This window comes from Alnus glutinosa, chromosome 11, assembly GCF_958979055.1.
Source record: "Alnus glutinosa chromosome 11, dhAlnGlut1.1, whole genome shotgun sequence".
Lineage (NCBI taxonomy): Eukaryota > Viridiplantae > Streptophyta > Magnoliopsida > Fagales > Betulaceae > Alnus > Alnus glutinosa.
Genome location: NC_084896.1, coordinates 28,501,773 through 28,520,689, shown reverse-complemented (window position 1 = coordinate 28,520,689; position 18,917 = coordinate 28,501,773). Strand labels below are relative to the sequence as shown.

At 38.1% G+C, this 18,917-nt stretch overlaps 2 protein-coding genes and 1 long non-coding RNA gene across 13 annotated transcripts in view; 1 reads left to right on the top strand and 2 right to left on the bottom strand.

The window, feature by feature from the left end:
• LOC133881410 (uncharacterized) overlaps positions 1-18,324 on the bottom strand; it is a 60,637-nt gene extending 42,313 nt beyond the window's left edge. For 2 of the 8 annotated variants that reach the window (XM_062320340.1, XM_062320339.1), the window contains exons 1-3: positions 17,916-18,324; positions 17,650-17,834; positions 16,314-17,084 (exon numbers count right to left, since the gene is read on the bottom strand). In XM_062320340.1, the coding sequence (XP_062176324.1) occupies positions 16,568-17,084; positions 17,650-17,834; positions 17,916-18,191 (978 nt within the window). In that variant the 5' untranslated portion in view covers positions 18,192-18,324 and the 3' untranslated portion in view covers positions 16,314-16,567. Of the gene's footprint in view, positions 1-8,359; positions 8,754-9,146; positions 9,276-10,197; positions 10,296-15,679; positions 16,024-16,143; positions 16,229-16,313; positions 17,085-17,649; positions 17,835-17,915 lie in introns of those variants that run through there. The other 6 variants (XM_062320342.1, XM_062320343.1, XM_062320336.1 and 3 more) reach the window with 6 other exon arrangements.
• The window catches only part of LOC133881407 (leucine-rich repeat receptor protein kinase HPCA1-like), a 46,214-nt gene that overhangs the window by 16,170 nt on the left and 11,127 nt on the right, over positions 1-18,917 (top strand). The window contains exons 1-2 of one of the 3 annotated variants that reach the window (XM_062320331.1): positions 18,539-18,691; positions 18,797-18,891. The exons of 1 other annotated variant lie outside the window; for it this stretch is intronic. The gene's annotated coding sequence lies outside the window, so the exon portion shown is untranslated. Of the gene's footprint in view, positions 1-18,538; positions 18,692-18,796; positions 18,892-18,917 lie in introns of those variants that run through there. One more of the 3 variants, XM_062320328.1, reaches the window with a different exon arrangement.
• On the bottom strand, positions 955-3,795 carry LOC133880842 (uncharacterized). Of its 2 annotated transcripts, none has more exons than XR_009902439.1 (4): positions 3,493-3,795; positions 2,228-2,288; positions 1,821-2,129; positions 955-1,098 (listed from the first exon to the last, which is right to left on the bottom strand). It is a non-coding gene; the product is annotated as an uncharacterized LOC133880842 (long non-coding RNA). The 2 variants fall into 2 exon arrangements; XR_009902440.1 differs by having other exon boundaries at positions 1,821-2,119.

The following is an 18,917-nucleotide window of genomic DNA, read 5'->3' as shown; positions in this document are numbered from 1 at the left end:
TTCTATGAAGAAAACATCAAGAAGCTGCTGGATGCGCCCTCACGCGCCAACATTAGTTCGACCACACCACCACACTAGTGCACATGCTGTCACACGCCGGTCATTGACTTGGACATGAGATCCATGCACCTACACGCATGTCTCAACCAGATCCTTACTTGGTGATCTGAGCTCACGAGTTCCTTTCCATGCGCCTACAAGCTTGCATCGCACATGATTCCAGCCTAAATCAAGCTCACATCTTAGTTTTGATTCTTACTGCACCCAATCCCGATCTCCTTATTAGGCTTAATTTTATTTTCTCAATCCTATGTTTTTATCCTTCACTTTGTTTCTCAATGATTATATGATATTTCAAAAACTTTAGAATTTTGTGAATCGAAGGCATAGTTTTACTAAGATATATTACAAATATAGTAATATATAAAATATTTTTAAAATTAAATTATAATGAAAAAAATCGTGCATAGTACGTGTGGGTTATAGGCTAGTTGAACATAAGAGTAATGCATACACGACACACTCATCCCACCTTATTTTATTAGGTTGATGTGACAGTGTCTATTAGTCCTCAATTTTTTTTTTTACTAACAAGGGTTATTGATCTAAGAGCTGATGAACATGGCTGGCAAAACAGGTACCCGACACGACCCGTTAAGACCCGCAGCCTGTTTAAACTAGACCCAAACACGACCCGTTTATGTTAACAGGTCGGGGCACCAAACATGACACGTCACAACAATTTCATGGGTCACTAGACACGATCCGTTTGGCCTGTTTAGCTTAAAAGTGTTTTTTTTTTTTTGTTTTTTTTTTTTTGTTTTTTTGTATTTAAATAAAATAATAATAGTTTTAACAATTCATCTCTAAACTCCTAGTAGGCTAGCACCAAATCACTTAATATGCTTAATTGTCTAATCAAATAACAAAAAAAAAAAAAAACTACATCATCATTACAAATTTACAAATACAAAAAACTACATCATAATTGTTCACTCTTGATTCCTTGAATGACCTACAAATATTCTCATTGCCCATCAGATTGGGTCCAACGCAGGTTAGTTTGACATGCACATCTTTGTCATTCAGCTCCAATACCTAAAAGAAAAAAACAGAGTAATTACATTGGGAGGGGAAAAAGTTCTGAAGATTATCTCTATGGCTCAAAAGTAGAGGATGATAATTAGATATGGAGAATTTCTATCAAGTGTTTGTTTCTTCAGCATGGTTCAAGCCAAAATATGTGATCCTAAAGTACAATCCTCTAGCTATTTATAGGAGTAAGCATATAATTCAATCAAAGCAACAATTCAAGTGAAACAAGTATGTATATGTACACAAACAAATCAGCTATTCACTGTTATATCTGGCTTATATAATATACGAATACATGACAAACATGATCTGTTAGCATGTCTTATATAATATATGTACACAAACAAATCAGTTGGTCTTAGTATGCCTTACCCACTGTACAAAGACATAAAGTGACCATTTTTATAAATTTAAGATGTCTACTTACAGCATTCACTTTCTACAATTTAACTTTTTAACCGTATACCAATTGCATGTAGCATCAAGCAAAGTTTGGTCATTCTATCTCACATGCTAAAACACAAACAATAACATAAGAACAAAAGAAAGAATTGGGGATCTCACAGGAACTGCTACTATCCAATGTAAAAACATCATCTTCTTCATTATCTACCTTCATTAAACTTTGTTCTATATCAAAAGATAAAAGAAATTAATGTCATTAAAGTAAAATAAAAAAAATACAAGTAAATGAAGAAATTAAATATGCAAATAACTAATATTACCTTGCTCTCTATATAATCAATCTCTAGTGCAAACCAATGCCTCAACAATATCAGGCTTGAGTGAACTCCTATGCTGATCAATCACACGTCCACCAATACTAAAAGTGGATTATAAAGCAACAGAAGAAATGGAATACTCAAAATATTACGAGCCATAACAGCTACTTCAGGATAACGGAATTCATTTCCTTTCCAAAATAAAAGGATGTCAAATGTCGTTTTCTTCTTCAAATACTTGGGTTCATCCAAATAAAGTTCCAATTGAGTCTTTTGTGCATCAGGATCGACTTCATCAAATGCTAGAAAATCCTACATAAAAAGAGATAATATAAACATAAAATTAGTAAGTAATTATGAGTATATATACGAAGTTACTAACAAATTAAGAAACTTGTGATATTATTTACCTTTTTCCAATCTGAGCCTTCTTGGGGCTGAACAACTGTGGAGTTTGAAGTTGTAGGAGCACTATAATCCATAAAAAGTTTGGTTAACATTTTTATCACATTCTCATACTCTTGAGATTCAGCTCCATAAATCTTCGTATAGTAGTACTTTACAAGGCACAACTTGTAACAAGGATCTAAGACAGCTGCAATGGCCAACACTAAATTGAATTCTGACCAATATTTCTCAAATTTAGAGATCATTTGACTTGCCATTAATTTCTTATATTCATCTTCGCTCACAAGTTCTTACTTCAAGTTCACATAAATCAATGCAATCACGAGAAAGTATAGATTGGTTGTGTGATATTTGGCATCAGAAAAAGCACATGTAGCACGATAAAAGCAACCCAAGAAACTACTGATATCAATCACTTTTTCCCACTCAGGTGCATTAGGACAAAATGTATAGTTTTTATCAGTCATCTCCAAATAAGCAAAAGCACGCCTATAATGAATTGCACTCTCAAGCATAAGATATATTGAATTCCATCTAGTTGGCACATCTTGTTTTAATCCCTTATTACTTTCCAATGACATTTGATTGACAAGTTGAAGAAAACTTTGTTTTTTCATTTATGATCCTCTAAAATACTTAACACTATCTCGAATTTTTTGGATAACACCAATGATTTCTTTCAATCCATCTTGCACAATCAAATTAAGAATATGGGCACAACAACGCATATGAAATAACTCACCTTCACAAGAAAGGGCTTTTTTCATGTTTAATTTTGGTTTGAGATTCACAACACACAAATCATTCGCAGAAGCATTATCTAATGTTATAAAGAAAACCTTTTTATCAATCCCCCACTCTTCTAGCAAACTACATATCTTTTCAGCTAAAGATGCACCATTATGTGGTGGGGGCATGAATGAAAAGCTTAACAACCTTTTAGATAATCCCCAATCATTGTCAATAAAATGTGCAGTGAGGCATATATACACATCGGTTATCAAAGAAGTCCACAAATCAGATGTTAAACTAATCCTCCAAGGACAAACATTTAACAAAGACTTAACTTTTGTTTCACCAACATATGCATCTTAATCAAATCAGCCTTATCAGTATTCTACTAATTAATGGTACATCACTACTCAAGTATCTATACATTTCTCTTACACCATCATATTCAACATATGAAAAAAGGCAAGTCATGCTTTTTAATTGTACTAATCAACAATTCTCTATATCTTTTAGGACAAAATTTTGAGGCACTTACTGACAGAGTTTCTTGATCTCTAGATAGGAGCATTTGTTGAATATCATGATTAGTTTTCCCCCCACAAACTTTCATATGCTTCTGTAGATTTCTAGTTCCATGTGAACTGTTAGCTATATATTTATGATCATAAAACTTGCATTTTGTTCATATTCTTGTGTCATTTGGATCTGTAGAAGGAAGTTCATCAAAATGGGTCCAAACTGGACCTTTTTTGTTGTCATTGGATTCGTATGAATAGAATGATCCTCCATTGTATCTATTTCAACCACATCGTTATCGAATGTAACTGAATCTTCGTTAATCACCTACACACATAATCATTAGTAAGTTAGAATGAAGGAAAAAAAACCCTTTTAACCAAACTAAGATTAACATATAGGCAGTTAAAAATAAAGGGGAGAAAAGAATGATGACAGTCAAAATCAACATGTAAAAATGAATTATGTATCAACATGTTGATACATGTAATGCAAATTGTAACGACCCACCCCCAATGACACAATATTGTCCGCTTTTGGCTCCCCCGAACCAGACTTCCCAGGAGGTCACCCATCCTGGGATTACTCTCGCAGAAGCACGCTTAACTGCAGAGTTCTGATAGGTTCATGGCCATTAAGGCTTTAAAACGCGTTGTGTCATAGCATATTATGTGTTGTACGTGTTAGAGAATATTATTTGAATTAGGTCCAGGTATTGGAAAATAGTTAATTGCAAGTTGATCTTTTATAAGATCATGGTATCATAGCATATTTTCGATGGTAAGACCAGTGGATAGAAAAATTTATGTTTTGAAGGTATGGATGATGGGGAAATAGTAAGGAGTTAACGAATTGAATGGATAACATGTTGAGGATAAGCCATCAATCATGAATAAGAATCAAGTCGAGGCCTAGTAATGTTAGGTTAAGTATGAAAATTTCAATGGTTTACCTATTTGAAGATAGTAGTGCCTATGAGTTAAGAGAAATAAATCATAAAACCATATGAGGCTAAGTAAGATTTTGAATATTGAGAGACACTTAGTAAGTCCACACAAGATCTTTGATGTCCTAAAGGTCACGATTGAGGACGATTGAGGTGATTCCATTATGGTATTAGGAGTTGACAAGGTAAATGATAGAGGAGATTTATGAGAAACAATTGAATTACATCAATTAAGGGAGGTCACTCTCTATAGCGATTCAATAATACGATCAAATTATTGTTGAGGTTGCTTAAGGAATATTTTTCATGGCTAAAGTTTGGTGATAGTTTGCCACAATGACAAAGAATTTAAAGCACTAAGGATAAGTTAAAGTATACGGTATAGAGGAAATGAGTCTGATTCACCTTAAGTCATAATTTGGATAATGAGTTTGGAATTAAGGAGGGGAGACTTAGTGAAATGACTTGAACTTGTGATGAATATATAAATAGAAGAGATAAGTGATGCTAGTAAAGTAGTATGAGTTTAAGTGATTGATGATTGTAGAGGAAGATGTAAAGTTCAAATGAATGAAGATGAATGAAGTTGAATGAATAAAGTTTGGGTTAGCCAAGTGTTGAGACTAGTTATGACTTTGGTATTAAGGATAATATACTAGATGCGAATTATTCTTGAGGACTATTAGCTTAGCTCCATTTAAGCATATGAGATCCAAAGAGTCGTATGCAAATTTCGAGGACGAAATTTTATAAGGAAGGGAGGATGTAAAGACCGAGAAAATAATTAGGTATTTAGCATTTAATGATTTATATTTTTAAATAAGATAAGATTAATAATTAAGTTTTAAGTGATAATATTTATGTTATCTAAAATAAAACGAGTTTAAGATAAAATAATAAAATACTACTAATGAGTCCTAATGTAGTGAGTAATTAATTGTAGGGTTAAGTTGTAATGATATTTAGCTAAATGAGGTTGAGTAATAATTATTTGAGAAATGAATAAAATAAGATGGGGTAATACTGCAATTTAGAAAGGACAGGGGCTAGTGTTAAATAAGACCAAAGCTTGGCCTTATCCATAGCCACGTGTGTGGCTATGGATTAATGGGAAGATACTTCTCCCCTCAATCTCACAGCCGCCCCCCCCCCCCCCCCCCCCCCCCCCCCCCCCCCAATTCTTCTTCCTTTCTTCTTCTTCTTTCTTCTTTATTCTTTTTCTTCTATTCTTCTTCCTTCTTCTATGTTCTAGCGAACACAGAGATGAGAGATTGAGAGAGATCAGAGAGAGAGTTTCAGAGGGAAAGACAGAAAGATGTTGAGAGAGAGATGAGATTGGGAGAGAAGGAGAGATCGGAGCCTGATCCTCTGGTGGATGACGCCGGTGAAGCTACAATGGCCGATCTTCTAGGTGCGATTTCCGGCGAGTTTTTCGGCGGTCCCAGTAGTGATCTCCGGTGAGCCCGTGAACCAGAGATGACCCAGGAGAGGGAACCCGTAACCCGAAACCCGTGCAACCAGTGACCCTGTGATCCATGACCCGAGACCCGTGAAACCCGACCCTCTAGGTGCGATTTTTCCGGCGGGTTCTCCGACAATGCAGAGCCGATTTCCGGTGCGACATCTTTTCCTTTTCTTTTATTTTTACTTGAAGCTTCCTTTGATTTATTGTTAGAACCGATTGGGGGTTTTGAGTTTATGGGTTATTATCGATAGATTTTACCTTGGAAACTTGGATTGAACTTGGTGTTTTGTGGGTATTTTAGTTGCTGTTGTCGACTAAATCGTGTAGCCCGATCCTTTGATTTTAGTTGTGGCTTTGGTATGGAATTTCTAGGATTTTGTGGGTCTTGGCCAAATCTGTGGGTGTTGAAGTTTGGATTTATTTCCCCTGTTATGGTTGATGATTTTCAGAATTTGGGTTAAGTTTTGGGAAGTCTGGTTTGGGGAGCCAAAAACGGGCAATATTGTGTCATTAGGGGTGAGTCGTTACAAATGGTATCAGAGCCATTGCCCAGCCTGAGATGGTGGGAGGGTGCACAAGCCTAAGAGGGTCGCCAGAGGGGACACTGGGTCCCAAGAGGGGGTGATTGTGACGTCCCACATCGCCTGAGAATGAAGATGTGCTTATATGTATAAATGCACCATTTATAACACAATATTGTCCGCTTTTGGCTCCCCCGAGCCAAACTTCTCAGGAGGTCACCAATCCTAGGATTACTCTCGCAGAAGCACGCTTAACTGCGAAGTTCTGATAGGTTCATGGCCATCACGGCTTTAAAACGCGTTGTGTCATAAAGAATGCATTTATACATATAAGCACATCTCCATTCCCAGACGATGTTGGACGTCACATAAATCAACATGTAATATGTGTAGTTAGTGCATAGTTCTTAATTATGAGTCTCTCAGATTTCTAGTTTCAACCCACTTTCAAATTTTAGTAAGCCCTTCTGTATATATATCTCCCAATTATGCTTATAGCCTCTATAATATTGTATTCATGCAATAGAAAGGTAGGGAGACGAGTGATGTTCTCGATCTAGATTCAGTGAGTTAAGGCAACTTCTGGATATGTTTTAATGAAGACAAATATCATATTTATTGTTGTATCTGATCCAGCTTCAGATTCCTTCATTTTGCATACACTAGAGAAAAGCTTAATAGTTTTAACATGAGCAAATGTCTCTGAATACTCAGGTTGGATTTTCTGTTCCAAAACTAACATTGCTTATTTGCAGCAGCATAAACACAACATGGTTAAGACCATTTTGCAACAGTTATCATTGGTATTCTTTATTGCCTAATTAGGTGGCATATTCTTGATGCTAGGCTGTTAGACTTTTGGATCCTCCAGCAAGATTTGAAGCTTCAAAGCTGAAAGTGGTTTTCATGGGAGAACAGTTGGCCAAGTATTCAGGAATTATTCCAAGAACCTACATCCTATCCCACTGTGACTTTACAGCTAACTTAACCTTGACTATCTCAAATGTCATCAACCTTGATCAAGTATACTTTCTTATTATGTACTAATCACATGATGTCTAAAACTGCAAAATAGGCAAACAAGTACACATAATTTTGTTTGTCCACTTGTTCGTCTCAGTTAAATGGGTGGTACAACAAGGATGATGTAGTTGCAGAATGGAAGAAAGTGAAAGATGAAATGTGTCTCCATGTCCATTGCTATGTTAGTGGCCCTAATCCCCTGCTAGACCTGGCAGCAGAGTTTAGATACCACATTTTCTCAAAGGAATTGCCTTTGGTAAGTTTGAATTCTATATTTTTTTTTTACCTGCAATATCAATTAGTCGCGTTTGACATGGATGGGAATCCACAGCAATTAGCTACACTAATTTCCCTATCCACAACAATTTGTGCAACTAATTGTTATGGATCCCAATCTGTTTGACATGACAACCGCATGAGAGGCAAGTGTAATGGAAATCTAGCTGAGCTAATATGCCTTGCTACTGTAAGTAAATAAAAATGAAATGTAGGAAATGCCTTGCTATCATCTATCCAACAATTATGTTTTATGATAAAATTCTCCTTTCCACATAAAAGGAGATTGCAAACTTTTCCTCATTGCTTCAGCTCATCCATTAATTACAAAGCATTTACACTAACAAAACCACTGAGACTTGACAAGCAATTCTCAAAACAAATCAAAATGCTATAAAAATGAAAATCAATTATTAACATACCGGCGGTACCAGATGCGACATCGGCAGAAGAGAGAGAGAGAGAGAGCAACAGAGAGATGAGGAGAGCGTTGTGATGTCAACAGCGAGCGCCGAGCGAAGAGTAAAGACTAGAGAGATTGAGAGAGAGAGCGTCAACTCGAGCGGGTCCAAGCGTCCAGCGGGACTGTGACGACCCGTTTTTTTTTTAATTTTTAATTTTTATTTTTTATATATATACAAACATAAAATGAGTCCTCACAGTGGCACGACGATATGTCGCAAAGCCAACATATGACACATGCCCCATAACATGTACCTGATAATCAGAGTATAACATACATCTATCTATGCAGCGGAAAACATAAATCTGAATAGCGGAAATTACAACTTATACATCTATCACAAATTAATTACAACAAAGAGCCATTTAACATCTATCTGTTTGAGTCTTATTAATACTATAACAATAATGGCTTAACAAAGAACAAGTGACACAAACGCCACAAGCCATACCAAACCTATAAAATAATGGACAACCCGTGGTCCGACAATTACAACTGTCGCGGCGAGCTTCAGTCATAATATCCCAAGCACACTGCTACTGACCCATCGACTATACCGTAGTACCTGCAGCCAAAGAAACATCATCTACACGGTTGTGGTGGTATCCACATCCGCATAGGTGAAATAATGAGTTCACCGCCTTAGTATACCTCATACTAAGACCTCAGTGGTATAAGACTAACTGAGTTTTCACAAAGAACCAACCTTTATTTATTTTTAGTCGTGCGAGCACTATATTAGCCACAATTTACCAACAGCTAATGCAGCAAACACCGACTATTTAGAAAACATTTAAAACATAATATATAGCTGTGAACATATGTAGAAGTTCCAATCATCCCTCCTTGGAAGTTTCTACATATAGTCCCTTCTATAATAATACTTTTCACCGGTCGCTCAGACATACGTGCACACGATCACTCTATCACAGATATCACGTATACACATAGGTCTTAAGCAAAGAACATAGCATCTTACTTTTCCGTACTAGGATAACATCCTTCAACAAAACACTCGCAACACCATCTCTAATCGTATTCCAGCTTCGTGCCTTGACGTCAGTAGATCATGAGAGCACTAGAGTTGAACTCAATCATGCTATCTTTCCTGAAGAATAAGAACAGTCAACCTTCTTACTCATAGACATGCCATTACTCGTGCCTGGGTAGTCATGTATCCATGTACTTCCAAGTTCAATGTATGACAACTTAACACATGACTATCCGATAGAAATATACATAAGCACTTTTTCATGAAGACACTTATGCATACCAACACGTCTAGTAAAACTACTCCTAACATAAAAACATCACTCATAAAACAATTCTATATATGTTATGCATGAACTGGGGCTAATAATGCTGCTGATACTAATATGCTGCTGATACTGTTATGCTGCTGATTACTGATATGCTGCTGATACTGATATGCTGCTGGCACTGTTATGCTGCTGATACTGATATACTGCTGATACTGTTGATACTGATATGCTGCTGATACTGTTATGCTGCTGATATACTGATACTGCTGGTATGTATGCTCTATTCTACATGCTCTATGTTCCGTGCATGACCAGTATATTTTTCACTACTGTATCATGCTGAAAACATGCAGTTGCTAAATCACGTCCTCTTAAAACTAAACAATCCAACATTTTATGCAACCCTTTAAAATAATTCAAAACATAGTTTCTTCATAAAATCTAAACAGTTTCAACATGACATGTTCTCAAACTCAAAACATAATTTCATAAAACATAAACAGTTTCAACATGACATGTTCTCAACAATTTGCATAATTTAAATCTCAACCGCAGAACTTAACACTTTAAATCTATTCAATACTTTTCACTCATACACTATCTCTTTAACATCATTGATATAGTTTAAACATAATCGAAACTAAACAAATTATCTCAAAGCATATACATTTCATCATATGGTTGGTTCGGATTCATAAACAATATATATATTTTTATCAATCCAATACATATAAAAATATATATTTTCTCAGTGAGTGGAATACCCACCTTGGCTGCATTGGACTCCAACTCGAACACTCATTGGACTCTAGTCACTTGGACTCTACATTGGAGAACCAATTAAAGTCTCCAATTCGAACATGATCCTGCAAACATTGGTATCGTTAGACTACACTATTGAATCTCATACTCTATAACATCCTAACTACCCATGCGTTCACACGTCACGTCACTCGCTTCTAAGTCTAGTTGGGTACCTTGGTTACTATTATGTGGATCATTGTTTATAGGTTCATAATATATCATGCATATTAAGCACAAAGATGTGTTTACTATTTTTGTTGGTTTACATATTATTGTTGTATCACCCTATTATTGTTAACCATTTTCTATAGTTTGTAATTCATTCACTAAGTTAACAATATATATATATATATTTTAGTCATATACATGTACATGTATACATATATACATATACACATACAACACTTTAGGCTAATCCATTAAGTCTTTCCAACCTAGAACTTTAGTGACTTATACTTAAAGATTATCTTAATGTCTTCAATTATATTAGCCTAAATCCATAATCCATTTATATAATTACTTTACCTACTCATGGATTTATTCATTCTTTATGTTAATATATTTTATTTGCTCACTTACTCTATGTAGCCTTTACTCCTTAATTTATATTAGTTATTATCTTGTTTATTTAACCACTTACAACATAATAACTAACTCAACTCCTTTTAGGGCATAATTCAAAACTCCGTCACATAACCAAAACCAACTTCTCCGAGACTCCTCCACCACACTAAGTCCATCAATACAACACCACACACCTCTCATTTCAACTCACATATAAGGTCACCATATGCATGAGTTCTAAAACCAACCTCAATCAATGGCCAAGACATTAACAATTATCAAAAGCCTAAAACCAAACTTCCAAGAATACCAATTCGGTATCTCCACACCAAACCCTCAAAGTTCATCTCCAATTAAGCTAACATCAACCCTAGAACATAAACAAACTTAATTCCTAACAAATAGTCATAAACTAACATAATTATCCCATTTACAAATACAAACCAGATTTAAGGTTTTCATCAAAATACCCATCAAAATCATCTCTATCACTATTACACATACCAAATATAAATACCTAAAACATCGCATGGCCAAGATAGGAAATCCCACCTTTAAAAACCATTTCTAATTTGGTTAGCAACATGAGTAAACTCAAAATCATATCTCCAAAATTCCTAATTCAAAATCCACAACCAAAATCTACTAACATAATCAACCATGAAAGCTACAAGAAACAAAACCCCATGATAAAAACACCATTACCATTAGGCCATCACTCCCAAAAATCACCATAAACCCTAAATTTTCATCTAAATCAAATCCCATAAAATCCATACCCATTTTCGGATTCAATCCAAAAACATAGACAAAATTAAACTCTAAGATTTCAACAATTCTAACAAATTTAGGGTTTATGCCCATACTTCAACCATTAACAAAATTGGAGTCTTAATCCTTTAATTCAACAGCCCATGGCTAAAATTATGTATAGGAATTCACTATATATAAAAACCCCAAGCTAATTTTAGGGATTTAGTCTAACACCCAAAAATTGACCTAACTTAGACAAAATTAGGGATTACGAATTTATCTTAGAATAATCACTACTTTAGTCTTGTAGATGATGGAACTTTCACTTGCAAGCAAGACCCATGATCCAAGCTCAAGCTTCATGTGAATGGGGAAAGAAAAGTGAGAAATTTCAGAATTTAAATCTACCAAATCAGCCTCTATAATCACTCATACGTGCTGCTTTAGCTAATTTAAGGTGTGTAATTCATTGCTCAAACCTTAACCCATGTGAAAGAGAATGATGAGCAAGAGGATTTGAGAAATTACCTACTGTTTTCAGCCCATGAAACCGTTGCTCTTTGTCCTTCACACGAGCTCAGCCCATTCCCATGCTAATCCGAGCTTGTGTGAAGAAGAGATGAGAGTTAAGAGGGAGAGGAGCTCACCGGTTGGTGGAGAGGAAGAGAGACCGAGTGCTGCTGCGTTTTTAGGGAGAAGAGGAGTGAAAATCTGATTTTGAGAGAGGGAGTGTCGTGAGCCACATAGAGAGGATAAGGGTTATGCATAAATTTTGAAAATGCCCCCCACTTTAAGTGATTTTTGAGGGTATTAGTGAAAATTCATGATTTGGGCCTCAAAAACATCATTCTTATTCTCTTTTCTTGGGCTATCATTTAAAAGCCCATAGGATAAAATAAAACACTTGGTTTCATTTTACTACACTAAATAGACTTATTTTTATTAAATCCTAAAAACCCATTAATAATATTCTACCATTTTCTCTTCACTTATCTAAATTAAATCCACAAGTGTGATTTTACCACACTAAGTGGGCTTACATTAATTTAATTCCTAATAAACTCATCAAATAATTTCTTGGACATTACAGGGACTGCGGGAGGAAGAAAAAGGGGCGGCGGCGCAGAGTTGAAGAAGAAGAAGAGAAGGGCGGCGAAGCTAATTCAGCTGAAGGAAAACCCGAAAAAGAAAGGAAGTTAGGGTTTTGATTCTTTTGAACTTTTGTGTTTTGTGTTTTCGGCTAAAAGCCTAAAACAGAAAATCAGAAACAATCCCATTCCCTTTTTTCTTTTCTTTTTTTTTTTTAAAAAAAAAGAAAAAAAAAAAAAAAAAAAAAAAAAGAAGAAGAAGAAAATAAGAAGAAGAAGAAGAAAAAGTTGATCGTGTTTGGCGGGTCACCCACTGGTGACCCGCCACCCGACCCGCAAGACTGAGTTAAACAGGTCATACACGAGTCGACCCGTTTATGACCCAAACCCGTTTAAGCTATACCCAAATCCGCTAATTTCGTGTCGGGTTGTAGGGTCGTATCAAAATTTCCAATCTTATGGACACTATCACATCAATCTAGTAAAATGTGGGTGAGACGATGGTGTAGCATATAACATTTCTCTAAACATAATGGCTCTTTCTCACTTAATCCTTGTTAATGCCCACATAACTTGTATTAATCATAATTTTCTTTTTTCTTTTGATAAGTAAGAAGACTTTATTAATGAAAGCGTAAGGCGTCTCTACGTACACAAGAAGTATACACATGAACAACCAAAACTAACCACTAGCAAAAACCCAACAGAACCAACAAAACCTAAACCCCCGAAATCGAAGAAAAACCCCAAAACAAACTACAATAGAACCCAAGTAAGATACTAAACAACCCACCACCCACCAAAGCACACAAATCTACATCATGTGTGCCTTGCCTTTCCTACTCCTAGAAGGATCTTTCGCAACACCATAATTGATGAAACTATGCAAATTAAGTAGCTCCTTTTTTTTTTAGACTTTTGGCGTGTAGTCATCTTCTCCAACTGAAAATCTTCTTCCATGCCATCCCCAATTGCCAAGGCCTCATCCCAAAAAGCCCCTTCCAATGCCCAATCCAAGGGCAATCCCTCCCAATAATCATCTTCCTCCTCCCAAACTACGATCTCCCTGTTATGATCAAAACCGACAGGCCAATTCCGAGAATGGAAGAAACCATTTCCCTCAACGAAATGAGGAATGATGCAGCCACTTGGAGGAGAGGAAGGTCCTGCTACCTCGGCGTCCTTGACCTCTCGCGGCAAAATGGGAGGGACAAAAACAATCGGGGAAAGATTGAGAAATCCCTTCCTAAATAGACCTTGTTTTGCTGGAGTCTCTGTCTTCTTTTTCGCATGAAACTCTCCACTCGTATCCTTAAAAAGAGCAGGTCCTGCAGATAGCTTCGAGGCTTCCAAAGAGTCTGATAAAAACCCATAATTCCATAACAGAGAATGCCCTACCCTGAGCTCCCTAGCCCTCCTGTAATAATGCTGAAAAGGGCGACTTTGCAGCAAAGGGGAGGGGGAAGAACGAATCTTCTTCCCCAACTCAGAGGCCCCTGAGGGAGAAGGAAAAGTTGAGACAGAAAGCTCTGCACCACACAAAAGCCCAGTCAACGCCGGAGGAGTAGCCAAAGTCGCTGGAGACGGCATCTCCGCAATCGGTAGAGGAGGGAAGACGAACAGAGGAGCTGACTTAACCAGAGACAACCCACCCCTAGGTCTGTCTTCGCACAAAGGATCCCCATAGGGAAACTTCATCATCGACTCCAGCAAAATGTCTTCGCACAGCCCAGAAGAGACCACCAGAGTCATCTCTGGCATGAAACTCGACAACCGGGAGGATCTGGGTTTTGGCATGAGACGACCCAAACGCAAGCCCTTTCATCTCAGTCCATGCCTTGCAAGCCGGCCCAGAAGCTTCTTAGCAGCCTGGCCCAAAACCATGTTGAACCCTTTGACCCGCTTACTCCACGTGCGCAACTTTGAAATTTCAAACTCGTATGTGGAAGATAAGTCTTACCCAGCGGACGGAGAGGCTGGTCCTTACACAATAGATCAAACGAAGAAGACTCTAAGGTAGGATAGTCCAACGCCGACCTCAGATCTGCATCTAACACCCTCACCGTCGGTAGAAGGTCAAGATCACACTGTTCCACCGGCGTAACCTTTCTCCCAGAAAAATGATCCCCCACGATAGGCACCTTCTTCACGACAGCGGCCAAGCTTGCCTTCAACACCTCCACAAAGGAGGGCCCCTTCATGAAAGGAACCAAACCCGGCCATGCCTCTACTTCCTTCCCCTTATTCTCCACTGACTCATGCAAGGACCTAGACCCCCAGCCCACTGAAGCAAAGAAGGAAACTGCGGCCTTTCTCAACTCGTCGGAGAATTTGATCCAACCCCACCCTCCACGTCCATCAGGGATCAGTATAAACCCTTTTCGGCCACCCATCCCGAATGATGCTGCCTCTAAGAAACAGCCGGCTTGGTTACACCCTCTTCGAGCAATCAAGACTCTCGATCCTTCCCTGAAAATTTGATGAAGACTTGATCTTCCATATAACCTACGAGATTCTCCAATATCGAAGCCAACCACTCAGAACACAAAGAACTAATGAAAATTTCACCGGAGAAGCTTTTTCTCTTCTCCCCCACCCTCAGCGTCGACAACCCATCCAGAACCGAGAATACATAAGTCTTCGACTCCACGATAAAACTTATCTCCATCACAAAAAACACTCAGAACCCGAGCGCCCGACCCAGAGGATGTTCACATTTTCGACGGAAAAGAGCCACACAATCACGAGACCCACCGGCTGACGCCCCTATGAGAGCTACTAGCGCGACCCACAAACACCTGATGCTCAAAACACTATCCCTGCACAGCAACCGAACGTCTGGTAGGTGAAACAAGGCAAACCCCTAGATTACTTGGAGCTAGTTTTATTCAACTTGTTTTAATTGGTGGTCAGTTTGAGTTGATTCAATGACATGAACTGCTACTTCATTTTAAAGGAAAAAATTTTGAGTTACTTCAATAGGACTTATCTCAAGTATATCAGATTTATCTCAAGTTTAATCATAATATTCATAGTTCAAAACAAATTCCATAAGACTGATTGCACGCTTGTTGAACATCAGAAGATTGATGCATGTTCTAATATTCACACTTGCATGCGTTCATGCTGAAAGCAAGAGAGTGCTAAATAAAGACATCAGGAATATCGATCGATGAATAATTGTTCCACCAATATGCATTAATCTCTGTTCTTTTCCCACTCCAAATTGATGCAGTTATGTATCACCTTCCGTTGGACAAGCTTGCGCTAATTTCCTAAGGTTTTCAATGATCATAACCAGCTTTGTGTTAAGTCGATTGACAAAGCACTTGATATATTGCATCCTAAGGTTTATCTTTTCTCATAGAAGTGCCAGAGTTCAGACCTAATAGATAACAGAGGAAATATTATGTAGTGAAACTAATTATGAAGGATTACAAAAGCATGGTAGGAAAATATGAAGAAGCTATAGTCAATACGAAATTAGAGTTGTTGTATCATATACCAGTATGCCAAGAACTGAAATGTTGCATACTTCCCATAGATATATTCAACATTTCTCTGCATTGTTTGAGAGTTGGATTTTCGACCTGCATTTTATTAAGAAAAACTTCAATCATATCAGGCACATTTTTAACACTACTGATAAATCCAGAGGAAGAACCAAATGAATACCTGTCTTAAATGCCTGATAGTTTCAGAATCAGTTGGAATGACGTGGTAAAATCCCATGCACATAAGCACATTGGCACATGTAAAAAGACCAAATCCATCAATTCCTTTCAACTAGTCATCCAATATTTTGTAGCTGGATAAGCTTGCTCCTTTACAGGCTTCTTCAAGCTGTGTTAGTTGAATTCTGCCTTCAACAATACCCTGAGCAAATTTCAATATGTGACTTGCTCTGTAGCCGAGATTGCAGCGTGTTCTCAGAAAACTTTCATCAAGGTTTTTGCTAGTTCTCTTGGGCTAGGAAAATTTCCTACCATACCATAGGCATCAAATTCTTGCCCTTCAAAACACTGAAGCACAGTGAGCAAACATGAGTCAGTCTTGTATAGTTCTCCAGTAACCTGACAACTTTTGCAGTTTTGACATGAATTATCTTCTACATTAGTTGGAAGGACGTTTGAGCTCAAGTTCTTAGCTTTAGTTTGGACAGAGTCTGTCCTCAAATAAGCATTTGCTCCCAACTCTGCTTCAGTCTCCGCAAGCTTTGTCAAATTCGTGGAAACTTTGAATGCCTTAAGCTTTGTCTCTGTCTCTTTTCCTACAGGTGTCTTCGGAACAAAGTCCTCATTCTCAGCTTTTGGGCTCTTAGACTTGGTATTGCTAGCTTCAGTAACTGATCCTCCAGTTTCAGTGGAGGACATGCATGACGATCGACTCTGCAGTTCCAACTGAAGCACACAAAGCGCTCTCGCCATGCTTAAGGTTCTGGACCACCTATTAAAGTTGTGAAGGTTATCATTAATTGGCTTTAGAAACATTAGTTTCCCTGCTTTCTGGAGTCAGTTCAGTTTGCAACGTTGAGTGAGGAAAAAAGTGTTTTTTTCTTTTTGACACATTCAACACTAGTAATACAAAATTGCTGACTTCTTTCCTACAGTATTTTGCACCCAATCCCATTGCATAACTCCTCCAACTCCAAGGGGTATGCCAATGGTCTTGTCTGGGTAAATAGAAGAGTTTTAACATCTACTGGAGAGGCAGTTGAAAAGATAATCATTAATCAGCAGATTTGGTTCCGGAAACTTTTGACTAGATCAGATAAATATTTAAAATGAGAGATAAGTGGAGTCAAGGAAAAAGATATGGAGATTAGTTAACAATAGCAGCAGGATGCAGGGTAATTCCAAAGGCAGCCGTTTTCATAAACTGCATCCTTTACAACAATTTAAAATCAAAACAAGAATTGAAGCATTTGACTTTGCAGCATTAGCAAAAGCAGGTGGTATGGGAGAAGTGGTGAGAATGTATGAGAAAAGAAAGTTAAAAGTTAGGAGCTCACTGGCAGTTGCAGAGGAGAATGCACTTGACCATGTCCTCAAACAACGTAGGAGACCTGAACACCCTGCCACTGCCAGTGCCACCAAAGCTCCCATCCGCATCTGCTCCATTGGTGCACATCTTTCGGAACTCTCTCGCAGCCCTCTCCTCGGTTTCCGACAGACGCAGCATTCGCGAAACCTGGGCCTATAAATTAATCTCAAGTACAATAATACCCATTACCCACCCAGATGAATCAATCCAAATTAAGAATAGAGAATGGAGTACCAGCAGTGATTGCCGATGAGGAGTGGAGAGGGAGTGGGTGCCGTAAACGCGGACATGGAGAGAGTGAGAGTCCCAGTGGGGTTGGGAGACGCGGACAAGGACTGAGGCTTGGGGTTGGGAGTGGAGAAGACGGAGTGGGCGGAGAAGGGTCTTGGAGAGAGGGTCCCACTGGTTGGGTGCCATCATGAACAGCCCATGGCTACACACGGCCTTCTCCAGTTGGAAGGTCTCCGCTGCTTCTCCCAGTGGGAGGACCAAGTCTAACCCATCGCTCATCTTTCTCAACTGAAACGACAAAACAAGAAAAGAAAAGAGATCCTCTGAAAACTACTCAACCTTTGAGACGGACAGACTTTGTTGTTTGTGGCCTGTGGGAGGGAGGGAATGTCAAAGGGTAAAGGGAAAAGGATGGCGCGTGCGCCCACATCCTTTGATTCCTTTGACATGCATGGTCGTGCTTTTATATACATGACGTGGCAGAAGTAGTTTGAATAATGCTCTATTTCTATTTTTCTACTGCATGAAGAGAAAAAATGAAAAAAGAAAAATGGCGAGTGGTCAGAGATGGACAGAGAGGCCACACGCATTGAACTCATCCCACCAACATTTGCAGGGGTTTTAAGATGCCGGCCTTCTTCTTCTTCTTCTTCATTTTGTCTTATTCAGCGGAGAAACTTAAAAGAAATGCTGCCGGAGCTCAAACATTGAAACAACCCTTGACGCTTGTAGAGCTCAGCACGCACAACTTGTTATTGTTATTATCATCCTTACCGTTGGTAGTGACTTGTTCGCTTTGTTTGAATCCTTCTTCGGGACGACTTTTTCTCTGTTTTTTCATTTTTTTTATTTTTTAACACTATCAAAACCAAATTATCTTTCAGAGAACTCGTGGGGAAATCAATCAAAGACCGACGCACAGCGGTCCTTTTATTATAATTTACGACACCCCGCCCCCCCTTCTATCAAAAAAAAAAAGGTTCCCCATTCAAGCCCGTCATTATT